General features: G+C 38.7%; 1 protein-coding gene across 11 annotated transcripts in view; it reads right to left on the reverse strand.

The window, feature by feature from the left end:
• The window catches only part of Frem1 (FRAS1 related extracellular matrix 1), a 146,762-nt gene that overhangs the window by 26,570 nt on the left and 104,941 nt on the right, over nucleotides 1–15,251 (reverse strand). For 9 of the 11 annotated variants that reach the window (XM_063251355.1, XM_003472257.4, XM_063251359.1 and 6 more), the window contains 3 exons: nucleotides 11,137–11,338; nucleotides 9,986–10,130; nucleotides 682–811 (listed from right to left, as the gene is read on the reverse strand). In XM_063251355.1, the coding sequence (XP_063107425.1) occupies nucleotides 682–811; nucleotides 9,986–10,130; nucleotides 11,137–11,338 (477 nt within the window). The other 2 variants (XM_063251363.1, XM_063251366.1) reach the window with 2 other exon arrangements.

The following is a 15,251-nucleotide window of genomic DNA, read 5'->3' on the forward strand; positions in this document are numbered from 1 at the left end:
AGAAGCCATAGTTTTGCTCCACAGTGATGGAGGAATAGCAAATTGACTAATCTGTAAGCAATGACCTGATTTTGGCAGGGGCTGGTGGATGGCAGAGCTAGGGCTTGAATTCATGCCAGGGAAGTGCTCTACCACTGACCTGCTGTTTTTATTTGCTACTTTAAGACAAGGTCTCACTAAGTTTCCCAAGCTGGCCTTGAATTTGTGATCCACTCGCTTCAGCATCCTGAGTACAGTAGCTGGGGTTATGTGTAGCTCAGGTTACCACTACGGCCAGTTTTTGATTTTCTTTACAAAGCAACATTTAACCAGTTTCATTAACTTGGATACATATCACTGTGAACTCAAACTTCAATAAGTACAGATTTCAAAACTAAAACTGGGCTTTACAAAACTCCTCTAGGGACGGAGAGTGTTGCTTAGTGGTAGAACACTTTCATAGGGTGTACAAAGCCCTGGGTTCAATTCCCAACATGGCCAAAAATAAAAACCTAACAATCCAGGAGTTAATGAACTTAAATGAAAGGTGAAGGGACAAGGAAATTCTATACTTGAAATCTATAGAATTTCAAGAGCCCTGACATTTGAAAATTTTTAGTCGCTCTGAATTTTTCTAAGAAAATCATCATCAACCAACAACATGAGTTTCAACTTGATGACTTTTATTTTTTTAGATGTTACCTTTATGCCCACGAAGGCAGAGTCCATGGTATGTCCTCTCCTGGTCACTTCCAAGGGCAACATGCCCACATTCTCACAGACCTCATACTCTGTCTGTGACCATTCAATGTGAGACCACTTCAATTCCAAACTGTACATGAGAGGAACAAAGAGATTACAGGGACTAATACAAAATATGCACAATAAACTTCTGGTGGGATTTCCTGCTTTATGGGAGAGTTACTGGTTTCCATCATGGTGGCAACAATACACCCAACACAGAAATTCATTACAATTATTTGATGACTTTAGTTTCCAGTGGACTTTCACTAACATTATCTCATTTGATCCTCACCATAACCCTGGTGGGGAGACACAGAAAAGATTAGAATTTTATGCTACAAATGAAGAAACTAAGAGGAAAATATTGTAGAAAATCTCACAGTTACTACTGACAAAATAAAAGAGACTCAAACGTAAGTGCTTTCAAGGAAAGAAACCAGCTGTAGTTAAGTTCAAGGAGCCACTTATTTTTAGGAAGACATTAATGTGAAATCTTATCTTTTGGCCCTCCTCCTGAGTACAACAAGATCTGTTCCAAACACGCATCTTCTCAGAACCTTTGTTCAGTTTAAAGCATTATCTTTCAGGATGTGCCTAGGAATTACGATGTACGTCTTGTAACTGTTATCTGTGTAACTGCTATAGGGTTAGAGGTGTAGATTGGTAGTAAACAAGGAAAGAGAGAAAAGGAAAGAAAGAAAAAGAGGAAAGAAAGAAAGAAAGAAAGAAAGAAAGAAAGAAAGAAAGAGAGAGAGAGAAAGAGAAAGAAAGAAAGAAAGAAAGAAAGAAAGAAAGAAAGAAAGAAAGAAAGAAAGAAAAAAGAGAAAAGAGAAGAAAAGACCTACACTGGTGAGTAGTTTGGCTACAATTATAGCTGCTCCTCAGTGTCCTTGGAGGACTGGCTCTAGCACTACCCACCTCAAAGACACCAAAATCTACCTGCAGTTGCTCAAACCCCTCATATAAAACGGTGTTAATACTTGCACATAACCTTGCCTATCCTCTCGTGCACTTTAAATAATCTCTAAATTACTTACAATGCCTAATATAATGAACATTCTATGAAGTTGTTGTTATACTGTGTTGGTTAGGGAGTAATGACAAGGAAAAAAATCTGTGCATGTTTAGTGCAGATGAAACTATTTTTTTCTGGATAATTTTTAATCTATTGCTGGCAGAATCTGTAGAACTTGAGGGATATGGAAGATCAACCACATGCAACTGAATAAACCTAATAAATAGGAGGTGATCTTTTAATCTGTATTTAGTAAGTTCAACATTTGATAGGAATTATCTTTTAATACTCATCAGCTAGAGAGGAACTTTATTTTTTCCCAAAGAAGGAAACAAATCAAAATTGAGCCTTAGGGAGGTTAAATAACAAGCTCAAACATAAAATAAATAAATAAATAAGCTAATAGGTAGCAGAAATGAAATTCAAGCACAGATCTGATACCAAACCATTTATTCCTCCTTTACCATTCCTGTTTCCAACTGAAATTCATCATGATTCTTCTCGACTGAGCTTAAACAGAGCAGCACGATTTAACTGTTTCTCTGAAATATTTTCCTTTTTAAGGTAAGAGTACTTAAACTATCTCACTTACATACTTCTCTCAAATGGTCTTACCATTTTTGTCCTCTTTTACCATCTAATACAACGATACAAAAACACAAGCTCTATACTGATTGTTGAGGGCCTCAACATTGCTTTTGTTTTATTCATTTCTCTTTTATTCTAGAATTTCAAGACCCCCAATGGTTATTGCCTTGTTATCCTTCCCAAACTTCCAATCAGATTTAGATTTTCCTCACAATTTTAAAATCTACCTTTTACAACTTTTTTTCGTAACTACAATTTTGGGCCAATTGTACAAACCAGGCATTCACACTTTTCACAGGCTCTCCAGACCTGTCTGGGGATCAGAAAGGAAGGTTAGCCTCAATCTACCACGTTGTGTCCTCAAATGGATCATGATCACAGTCACTTCTGGAGCAAAATAAAATCAGTATCACTGGTTCATACGTGAGGGTCACGGGCTGGGGGACAGGGTAGCAGGGAGTACGGACTTACTACAGGTACATGCATCTCTGTGGTCAGACACATTTATTTAGTCAACAGACCAGTGTTATAATGTGGTTACTGTATACTTCATAAAAGTTTTGGACGTGAGAAGACCCTTGTATTAAAAATATTGGGACCCTAATAGTATTTGATGCAACTGAAATTAAATCTAGCATGATACTTATCAAGAAATATGAATAAAATAACTATGCTAAAGAATTATACGATAATACCCAACACGGATATCATAAATGCCAAAAAAACTCCTGAAGGCTCCAGGTAATTGCATAGAAGAAGTTATCAGCAAGAGGAGTTGGGGGAGAAGACAGCAAGATGTAATGGGAAGGAAGGGCAGGCAGGGGAAAGGAGTGAAATAGATAACTCCGGATGGTTTTGAGTTGAGTCTAAGTAAGATCCCAATGAGCTTTAATGTCCAGTTCTCAGAATCTATCAGTTGCTCATGCTAGCCATCATGAACACAACTCCTTCAACACTGATCCAAGTAACCTCAAGACCTAAAATGAAATGCAGTTTGTTTGCTAATCTAGATGCAAAAGGCTGTTCTGCTTCAAAGCACAGCGGGCCTGAGTATTTGGGAATCCGTGTGGGTTTCCTCACCCACCATCACAAAGCTGCATAATACTTACAGGTTAAGGTTGTCATTACACAATGTTCTACTTATTTCCTTTAAACCATTCACTATAAATAATAAAGATCTATTGAAAGGCCATGAAATTTAAGTCAAGCTATATATTTCCCAGAAAAATATTTAAATAGCAAAGCCCTTGCATACCTACAGGATATGTGTCACATATGCTTGAATGTGATTTTTGTTTTTTGTAATAGTGTATCTGAGATCTTTCTAGGCTGAGATTGTGACAGCTTAAAGCCTACACAAACACCTGGAAGAATATCAAGAGATACAAATGATCACTTGAGAATTCTTTGTGCAAGAAGCTACACAACTGCATGTTTGAAAATCAGTAACTGTCCAGATGAAAGGAGCCAGTGGAAGCAACCTGGGAAATACTGGATGCATAGAGAATAAAGATTGGTTCATGTCTTCATCTTTTGACAATCCCTCTGTTCTCCACTGAGTAAAGTTCATTCTATAGAAATAAAGTTTACCAGCACTTGTATGTGAATCCCATTTGGCAAACTTTTCACATTTTTTAATGGGAGGTGATAACCTTTTAAGCCCTGAATTTGGGCTCTCGACCTTAGCACAACTGACATTTTTGAACCAGATAATTCTTTGCAGCGGGAAGCTGTCCTGTGCGCTCAGATGTTTTCCACACACTGATACACTGGCACGCTTTCCTTTGCCACAACCACCAAAACTGTCTCCAGATTTGCCAAATGTCCCTTGAAAAAGACTCACCACCAGGGGAGAATTACAGCTTTTAAGCAGAACACTACCTAAAGCCTATCATTGCGACAGAAAAACCAATTCAAAGTAAAAGCTAAACTTTCATTTCCAACAATTACTTGGGGGGTAGAAGACATAGCATGGAGGAGTGAAATTAAAATTGGGTTAGACGCCATGAGGTCTCCAGCATCCTTCTGCTGCTCAACAGCTCTAAGTAGTCAGGCATTTAAAAAGCTGTTTAGACTCCCAGTTTAACACTGAAACCTCATTAGCAAAGCTCTTGCCTTCAGTGCCCCTTATCCTGACAATCTTTCCATTCCAAAGCACACAAGATATGCAACATACTGTCTAGTTTACTTAGACAGTAGCTACGCACCAAGGAAACATGAGTCTTTGGTTCACAAATGTTTCCCAAATCCCCTGCCAAGGGTGTAGGACAGAGTAAGTGTTCAGCAAATATTTGATAATTGAACTTTTTATTATTCACAGTGCTGGGGAGTCTAACATAGGGCCTTGCACATATTAGGCAAATGTCCTATGACTAAGCTATATCCTCTGTCCAAATGAATCTTATTTAGGCCTGTACTTCTTGAGCGCTGATGACTATTGTGTTTTATAGCTAGATGTCCCCTGAAACCTCATGAGCTCACAGGCAGGAGTTGAAAGGTGAGTGGGTTGTGGGGGTGTACAGTCATCTTGCTCTTATAAGGTGCGGTCTGGTAGAAGGTGGGGAGCGACCTGGTATGCTGTATCTCCTTTCCCTGATCCTCTCTGCACTCCCTCTTGCTGTGAGTTGAGCAGTTTTCCCAAGCTAAGCCCTTCCACTAAGACATCTGACTATGCAAAGACTTAAGCTTCTAAAACATGAGCCAAAATAAACCTCCTCCTTGCATTTATTAGTGTCTGGTATTGAGTCTTCGCAATGAGGGAAATGACTAAGACAGTGACCAACAAATCTTTCACCCAACCTTATTAACATAATCATTTCTATACCTTGAAAAAAATGCAAGGCTAGAAGACTTTGTCCGGAGACAGTGTTCACTTGTCACAATTAGCAAGGGGAGGTACTGGCCCTCAGTGGACAGAACATCAGAAATGCTGATCTCACGACATTGGCCCAAAGAAATATTTGTCCCAAAATGCCAACAGTGCCATGATTGAAAGGCCCTGTGTTAGAGCAAAAAACTTTGTACTGTCTGATATTTTATTTTGTGTCTACTCAATTTAATTATTACATTGTTGTTTTTGTTGTTGTTCTGAGATAGGGTCCTGCTGTGTGGGTGACCCTCCTTCCTCAACCTCCCAAGTGCTGAGATTATGGACATGCACCATCAAGCCCAGTTTTGAATCATTTATATGAAGGGATAATTAAGTAAAAAAAAAAAAACCCAAGAAAACATTTGGGGTTCAAACACCAGTTTGAGATTTGGGGTGATAATGTCATGAGTGAGAAAAGGTACTTAAATTCTCTAAGCCTCAGTTTTCTGCCTTCCCAAAGTGTAATGTCAGTGAGATCCAAACTTCAAAGGGCTTGAGTGAGCCTCGATAAGGGCTCTACAAGTACTTTGAGCTTCTCAATAAAGATTTTATAAAGGCTAAAATTGTGACTATTCTTCTTACAGCTAGATCTTTATTATTAACACATGTCTTGCAAAAATCAAAACATTAAAATACATTCTTCCAAATATTCAGTCTCAGGCTTATCAGTTAAGACGATGCTACTAAGCTCCACGATCTAATGCTTTGAACACCTGTGTTTGCAGTGTTCCCAGTTTCTCTCGATAATGGGGAAATCGTGTTTCTCTAAGAGTTAGCATAGTGAGTCCCTGAAACAACCACTCTGGAATCAAACACACCTTGCAGCCACTTATTACTGTGTGAATATGGTCAGTTCCTCTGTCTCTCTGGGCTTCAGTTTTCATTATCTTAAAATGAGGAGAATTACACTCACGTCAAATGATTGGAATTAAAATCAGCTAATATGTATTCAGCACCTGAACACAGTGGGTGCTTAACAAGTGTTGTTTTCTTTCCCTTCCTCTGTGCCTCCCCAAGATCTAGCCTGGAGACACACATGTTAACTCTTGGCTTGCAGAGGTAAGGCGCTTGCAGGTAATATGCAGGCATTAGTGAGCCAGTAGTTCCAACCTCTCCGCCTACAAGGTGTTTCATAAAAGCTGTTAAAACATTGCAAGCTCTGCCTTAGAGATTTTCTTTCTCTCCTATTTCCCTTGAACCTTCCCTTTCAAGGTCAGAAACGAACAACACCACAGATAGGATGTGGGTTTCCAAAGAGAGAACAAGAGTCTGAGGGTTTGGAGAAGCAGCCACCGAGTCACAGAGAATGTGAGCATGGATCAGCTTCCCTCTGGAAATCTGTTCAGTGTACACACATGAAAGCTATGATAGGGAGCATGCCTTGGTCAAAGTTGTGTGCCTTCTGTGATCTGCAAAGCTACATTTGGTGAGACATGTGCTCTGTGTAACTTTGGAAGCTTTGAAGGTCACCTTGGAGATTCAGGTAGGACTTAGGAGTCACTTTCCACAAGGCACGAGCCAGTGAGATGGACTCTCTGAGGGCTGTCTTCTGGTGACTTTGGGATAGTTACTAAATGCTTAGGCTTGATTTCCTTATTGCCCTTGGAGGACTGATTTGTAGGTCAAATGAGACAACATGTGGGAGCACCTAGCACAGTGCCTGAATTTTAGGCTTCAGCCAAACTCGATCTTTATGGAAATGTCCGTGAATTTCAGTGTTATAAAATAATTTTTAGTTGTAATGAAGTGTTTTCCAAACGTGCTCCATGAAGAACTTGTTTCCTGTACTATTCTGGTTGTGAGGAGGTAGAGAGGGTTCTATAGCATTAGACTGATACTGCACAGTGAGTCCCTCTTTCAGAGATTGCCAGTGCATACAAACGTCTTAAAGATTCTGGAATGTGGTGCAGTTAAGTAAGCACACAAGCTAGTCAGCTGGCAACAGCTTGATTAATCTCACCTAAACCAACATTTTGTAACATTTTGTAAAATGGAACATACATTGATCTTTCAGGAGATCCTGCATAGAAATGCTGCAATAGCAAAGCATCACATTTAGCTCTTTGATGAACAACCACATTGATTGTTCACTTTGTGAATTATCTCAGAATCAATTTCTAATTAGAGGTGGGTTTTCTAATCCACTGACTGTTTCAGCATAGTTCTTCAAACGGTTGAATTAACATGAATTCCCACATGAATTAACAATAGTAATCTCAAGCACTGTGTTCTTTAAGGATTTCAAATACAGAAGATGTGCTCATATATTTTATCTCACTTGTTTCTCTAAAAAGAGATTATGAGATTTGTTCCCACTTTACAGATGAAGTAACTAAGGCTTGAATAATCAGAATGGCAGAGCTAAAGCTCACTCTGACCTGCAGCTCCAAATCCAGTTGTTTATTATCTACACTATGTTTCCCAGGATATTAGATACGGTGCACACACTAATAATGACACTTGTAATTCACGTTTTTTAAAAAACCCTAAACTTTAAGGTAAGTACCCCTTCTTTCTTATTCCTGGGTAGCCAAAATCTTCTGAAAAAAGAGGATGGTAAATCTGTTGCTCTATTTCCTCGGCAGCCTTAGCAGTCATTAAGAAGAGGTAAGAAGTTTGATAGCAGTCACGAGGGAAGTAATATGCTCAAAAGCTCACTTGCTGGGTGGGATCGTACCTCCTTCACTAATTAGCTTCATGAACACAGAAAAGTCACTTCCCACTGTGTGCCTCAGTATCCTCGTGTACAAATTCTGGATTACAATGGTATCTAACTTGTAAGTATTAGCAGTGATTATACGAATAGCATAAAATAGAACAAACACTTAAATAGCAAATATGCTGCATATTGTACATGTAGTAGACTCTTGCTTATTGCCTTGAGACGTCAAACTGCTACCATTCCTAACATTTTTTTACTAGGAAATATGCATCCAGTCCTAGAAAACATCTGCTTTTGTTGGAAGCAACTATTAAATCCCTAAATTATGAAGATAAACATTGAATAATTTCTAGCTCCCAAGCCCACACTAAGAACAATAACCTAAACTGTGTCAGAGTCAAAGCCATTTTGCACCACTCCGTGATAATACCAAATGCTATGGCATTTTGTTCCTTTGGTTCTACTTATTTCTGGTTGACTCAGAATGTTCTTCAGCATAGATAGGTACATAAAACCTGATGGCCAGTGCAAGCAGGTGCCTATTCAAAACAGCCTCCTGAAACAGTTAAGGTTATAATTACAGTAAGTAGTTTCTCACGTAACTTGTAGGGTTATTTAAAAACATTAATCCTCTTCTAAAGGCGAGGTCCTCAATCACCACCAGGGATGAAAGGTCAAGCGGGTGAGGCAACATCAATCTACTGCCACAGCTGCAGGAAAACTTCTCTGTGTCTATGCTATGTCACAGGTGAAAGGCCAGAGGTCAGTGTTAGGTTAGGGGCAAGTCTGACCGATAGTGTGTGTTTTATTAGTCAAGCTATTAATAAAATTATTAAACCACATATTAATATTTCTGGGCAGAATTTAAAACTCTGAGGAATTAAAACACCTGTCTGAAACTGTAAGTAGCTGGCATGTTTTCTTTAAAGACGGTGATTCTCAGGAATTATTTCTCCTCAGTTTAATGAGTAGGATCATCTGCTTTAGTTTTACAACCTCCAGATTATATTTTAATTTAAGAAGTCAGGTCTTCCTGGCTTATACCTATTTCCCATCTCCCAGGACTTTGTGTCTGTGTGTGCTTAACAACAATCTGCCTAGTTAACAAACCTGAGTGAGATAGAGCGGTGGGCGTGGGACGGTGGCAAGTGTGGGTTTTTTAGAAAACTCTTTTTTCTCTAGCTGGGACTATAGAGACCTCTACTGGCAAATGTTGGAACTACAATTTGGGACGGGAAAGAAAAAACAAGAATAAAGAGCACCGAGACAGGTTTCACACCCTTTCCTCTTCCTTTGTCCGTACCCTGTATAAAGGAGCTGCAGGAGGCCACGCTCACTTAGGGTGGTCAGCATTCCAGGGTACGATCCTATTAAATCTCGGCTGAACGCAAAGCTTTTCTTTGAGGTGTGCAGGAAAGGTATCAAACGAAAAGACACCAGCACAAAGAGCAGTGGTCTAATGGACAGAAAGGTCCATGGCTATCTGCCTGGTGGGAAATTGTTCAAGGTCTGCATTCAAGAGAATTCCGGAACAGAGATCCAGTGGGTGAAATCAGTATGGTCTGTCAATCCTGCTCATCTTGAGAATGTTTATTCTTCGAATTATACTCTATGTATTTTCGAATTTCACTCAATGCGTTCTCAAGTCTATTTTCCTCCATAGTCATCTTTATCTAACCCAGGACGGACTTATTAATTTATAAAGGTAGTTTTATTATTTAGTAAAGGAAGAGAGGTTTTGCCAGCCCTCCCTGACTATTTCATTCTTCCTCTCCTGAGCAATCCTGTTAGTTTGGACTCCGTAGTTACTATGGTCCTAGAGTGACCTCTGGCTGCAGCGTGCACAGGAGCAGGCAGGTTCCAGCCTGGAAGCCAGGAGCTCCCTCTCCTGTGCGAAGGGATGTGCATTCCCAACCTGTTACTGTCCCATACCTGTAAACTGTTGGTTTTCTCATTACTGAACAGTAATAAAAACAAAATGATTTCACCAAAATAAAGCCTAGAGCTTATGAAATGGTCTGTCAATTTATCTTCTTAGAATTCTGTTTGAAAAAGATCGTTTCAGTGTCCTAATCAGATACACGCTGAACATGGCATGCAGGACATTTGAATAATCAAAATAATTTACATTTGAGGAGTAGCAGAATTCCCTGTGGGGTCCATGATTTGAAATTCCACGATATCTGAATTTACTTCCAAAGATGGGTTTATGATGTAAAGAATGGTCTTACTGTTTAAGTCCTTTTGGCTAAATTGCTCACAGATAAATTCACCTACAAAAGAAAACAGTAAGTGAATCTCATGAATAATCAAACAAACCATAAGTGAGAGCTGATAAAATAATGATTTTTATTGAAAAGTTTTACTTTATTTGAACCATTGTTTTAAAGAACAGCCAAAGAACATTTAGATAGTTGTGACTATCTAAATAGGGGCCAGAAATATAGGTCAGAAACACAAGCACCCGCCTGGAAATCCATGGTACTCAGTTCAATTCCCAGTGCCCAAAACAAACAAGTGAAAACCTAAATAAAATAAGCTAAAAAACAGATAAAATGGTTTGGAATAAAAAATGTAAAATGTTTTAATAAATTTATTATTAAGGGTGTTTTTATATGGTAGCACGTGCAGGTATTTATTTCATTCCTAACTCTTGATTGATTTTTCCATAATTACTGTGATTTCATTAAATTGTTTTGTAAATCAGAGCAAAAACAAAACTCAAATGCAGTGAACTCCAATTCAGGTTTAAATACATTGTGCTTCAGAAATATTTTTAAAATACAGAAATAAAAATAAAGAGAGCAGGAAGATATAAAAGTCTATAATTCTGTCCAATGCTGCTTACAGACATACTATAATCATTGTCTTCCTAAAACAGAAATAATATATAATCCAGAGAAACAAGTAGGGAAAATAATCTCAGAATTTCTTAAAGACCTAATATCACTTAGAACTTATGGTAGAAGAAAAAACTACATATATATGAATCTGGCCCAGGCAGTGTGTATATTTCTGAATGTATTACAATCTGGTTTTAGAAAAACTGCAAACAGTAAACAATCATATATCAGCGCTTGGTTCCCCGGTCTGGATGAATTCAGGAAGGCTCAGCTTCAAACTCTCTTTAGCACCAATATTGATTTATAAATGGCATGTATCAGTAAACTCTAGGGAATGTTTACCAACTGGTTCTTCACTTAATTAAATTACTCTCTAGCCTTGCCAGCTACTGGGTATTTTTAAATGAACAATTATAAGGATTAAGAAAGCCAGTACCTGTTGTTGTGTTCTCCAGATGTCCATGAAGTGGACCTCGTAAAATCTTAAAGATAATCTCATCGTCCTTGGTGTCAGGATCTGATGCCTTCAGCACATGGGAAGTGATATAAATCCCGTAGCAGCCATTTTTGAGGAGTCCCACTTGGGAAGCCGAATGCAAGCGAGTGATTCGGGGTGCTGTTTTGTCCAACTGGTCCACCTGAACCACCAATAATTACACACAATGTTACCCAAAGACTTCCCGCCCCTACATGTCAGGCTTTAATGGTTCAACTATGACAAATTCTCCCAAATTGCAGATTGCTTAGATTCATTTCTCGATTTTTGCTGAAGACTGTCTTGTACATGACATCATGTGTAACTATCACAGTGCTTGAAACAGAGGTCAACTCACCTTTGCCAACCTTGCCTTGACTTTGTTAAATTCTCTAATGTCTGATCTCAGGATATAAGCTTCATGAGTGTAGACACTGTGCCCCACTCCTGCCCCAGTTTCCTGAACCTAGCACAATGCCTCAATCTTAACAGGAGCTCCAGGAGTATGTGTTCAAATGATACATTAAAACTGACCTAAGAAGTGTGTTGAAAATTTATTAGCACCACAGAAGAATTTCCCTATTTTCCCAGTATTTAGTGATCTATAGAAACAAAATTAAAAGGGTTTACAAGTACAGACACTTTTTCCCCACATACACGCTTAAATGGGAAAAGTATTAAATAAAAATAAAGTACTGGAGCAAGAAAAACCTGAAAATAATTCATTTGAGACTTTAGATATTTGTTTTGAGAATGAGGTGGCTGGATTTGCAGGGGTGGTAGATGGGCAGTTAATCATGAGGGAGAAAAGGAACACAGATTCAGCACTGCAAAGGGCTTAATGCACATAGAGTTTACTATGCTCTTTTCTGCCAAAAGACTACCGTAGGCCAGGATGGAGCGGATTTGGGTGGTTAGCACCAGTTCATCGTCGACACTAGAAACAGGTATGACGGTCCTATTGCCATTCCCCTCATTGCTATGCTCCTATTGCTTAACTCTATCTGCCCCTATATTATGCTACTGTGATTCTTGCTTACCTTAGTAAAGTGATGTCATTGCAAATTTCATTATGCATTTTCTTATAATAAATTACTATATAGGTATTAAACAACAGGGGAGTGGAGGGTGGTGGTGCATGCCTGCAGTCTCTGCTACTTGAGAGGCTGAGGCGGAAGATCACAGATTTGAGGTGAGTTTGGACATTTTAGCAAGATTCTTTCTCAAAAATAAAAAATAAAAAGGAATGCAGGTGAAGCTGAGTTGTGCACTGCCCCTGAGTTCTACCCTAGTACAGCAAAACCTCAGTAAACAGCTAATAGTAAGATGACTAAAAATGAAAGTTCTCCATAAATAAAGATGACTATAATGCTATTTTAGTTAAAATATATATATGAACATTTGTATGAAACCGGGGGAAAATAATAGCTCCATAGCTCCTTCTTCCTTTATTTCTATTTGGAATTTTGTAACAACCAATCATTTTCCCCCCCTCACAAGTAGAAAAGTTGTTTTTAAAAAACAAAATTAATCATCACTAAGGATGATAAATATATAAATAGATATTTTAATATTTTCCTGGTAGAGAAACAAAATAGTGAAATTTTCCTCTGCAGAAAATATCTTACAGAAATAGATGTGTGCAGAAAAATGTGTGTGAATGTACTAGATATATATCTAAAAAAATATTATTTATAGGGGCCGGGGATTTAGCTCAGCAGTGGTAAGTGCCTGTCTGGCAGGTGTGAGGTCATAAGTTCGATCCCCAATGCAAAAGAAAAAAAATTGTGATAGCAATTAACAAAAAAAATCCAAAAAACATAGAAGTCCAGCAGAAGATTTATAAACAATCTCTACTTGATATTGAGTCCAACATAACCTTTAAAAGTCCTGTTTGTAAGGAATATTTAATGACATAGAGAAATATTACAATACATGAAGAATGGAAACAGGAGATATGCAAGTGCATTAGTTCACATCATCTAATTATTATTGCCCTGAGTAAAAAATAGAAGAAAGCCACCAACATAAGTGGTATGATTATGAATGATTTTGTCCCTTGTTCTTTTCTACAGCTTATGAATTTCCAATACACAATTATTTTATAAACTGAAAAGGCAACAAACACTCTCAAATGTTGCAGGCACTCTGCTCTCCTGAAAACTGGAGCAGCAGGGCTCAGAGCCGAGAGGCTGGATCTCAGCCGGGGAGTCGGCGCTGTGGCACTCAGGGAGGAAAGCCCACAGCCATGGCGGTCAGCAGGAGGGATGCTCATGCAAAAAGAGAAGAAATAAAAGTACTCCAAGCCATTCCAGTCTCAAAGATGATAAATAGTTGAATGTAGAACAGTCGTTTTTTATGATTTGATGTTACATTTCCCTTAAAAAGAAGCATAGTAAGAGTACTTAATGCCTATTCAGTCATTTGTCTTGTAAAATAGTACCCAAACTTAGCTGTAGTCTTTTCTTGTGCCTCTGGTCATACTCATGTTAAAATCTACTCTAGTCTTATGACATTCCTGGCTTCAAAAGCACATCTTCTGGCCTGGGCTGCGACAGTTTTTAATAGAGAGAAGACCGTGTCCCTATGATGACATGTATTAGATTTGTGGAAACCATCCCAGACATAGCAAAACTACAGAGAGCAATGGAAGGGTCCCTTCTCCTCCACCCTAGGCTCTGTCCCATTTATAAGAACATTCCACGTTGTATCAGTCTTGGTCAAAGAGACAGGATTTCCTAACAAATGAATCTTGGGTCGTTACTGCTCGGATCAGATAAGTTCACCTGTCTTAGGGGTGCAGAACTTCTGGTATTTTTGCCCCAGACACCACCATACAATTTTTCAGTTGCTTGGTAGACAGATTTGGATCTACACATCCCTCAGTGGTGGTAAACATCTTATTGCCTTGGCGGAAAGAGCTCTTGAAGGTGAAACTAAAGATGTCATCTTTTATACACTACTAACGGGATAAGTCACTTCAAAAGTTGCTTGACCTTAAACGAACTGGGGTTCAGGGGAAATTGAGGGGCAAAGTCTGAGGCTTTCCTAAGGAGGCTTTTTTTTTTAACACAATGATATCTGTCTGTGCCTGTCTGCCTGTCTTTGCAAGGAAAACTTTGAACTTTTGATGAAAAAGATACTTTATAACATGCATCCCATGTTTACCTATCGATAAACTTCAGAACTCCAGAACTCCAGAGGCCAGAACTCTCTTACAATAGCCATGCTTCCTAGGATGTGTGCTGCAAGAGACCTTATTTAAATTCTGGTGCTTTCTGCAAAATCTGCCCCTTTCCATCTCTGCTGTGGAGTGTGGGAAGGAACTCTTCATGGCTTCACTCAGAATGCAAAACTCTCACACATTTGCAAACAAACAGACTCAGAAAATTATTCCAAGTGGATTATACAGTGACATTTCTCAACCCAGAATGGGGAATTGAAATCAAGAAAACAAGATAATACTAATAGTCTGACAAGCTGGATGGAACTAATAACAATGAAAACATTACAAAAAATAAAAGCAATAATTATATCAGGTGTGTACAAAATAGTTCTTGCATGTTGTGTCAGTGATAATACTGTCTCTGTCTTCTCCCGGTGCCTTATCATTTCATTCTGGATCTTCCTAATGAGAAAAACTCACCCTGCACCTACCCTGTATTATAGAGACTCTTCACCTCAGAGACTATTAGATGTAAATAAAAGGCTCATTTTATGTGTAGCTTTGCTAGGCTATGCTGCCTAGCTATCCAGTCAACCACCAGGGTGGATGTTTCTATAAGGGTGTGCTTCAGATGCAATTAACATTTAAGTGAGTAGACTTTCTGTTCAATGGTTTTTTTCTTTCTTTCTTTCTTTTTTGATACCAAGGATCGAACTCATGACTAGGCAGGCATTTATGCCACTGAGCTAAACCCCAGCCTCTAGTAGACTTTCTGTGAGGCAGATGCTTTCCATGGTGTGAGTAACCTTCATCCAATTCACTGCAGGCCGTCAAAGGCTGAGGTCCCTCCAAGAGGAAGGAATTTTATGTCTGGATGACTCTTGTCTCTTAAAACCACAATGTCAACTCC

The sequence above is a fragment of the Cavia porcellus genome, unplaced genomic scaffold (genome assembly GCF_034190915.1).
Source record: "Cavia porcellus strain 051 isolate PalLab524CR breed Dunkin Hartley unplaced genomic scaffold, mCavPor4.1 scaffold_1, whole genome shotgun sequence".
NCBI classification, from domain to species: Eukaryota; Metazoa; Chordata; class Mammalia; order Rodentia; family Caviidae; genus Cavia; species Cavia porcellus.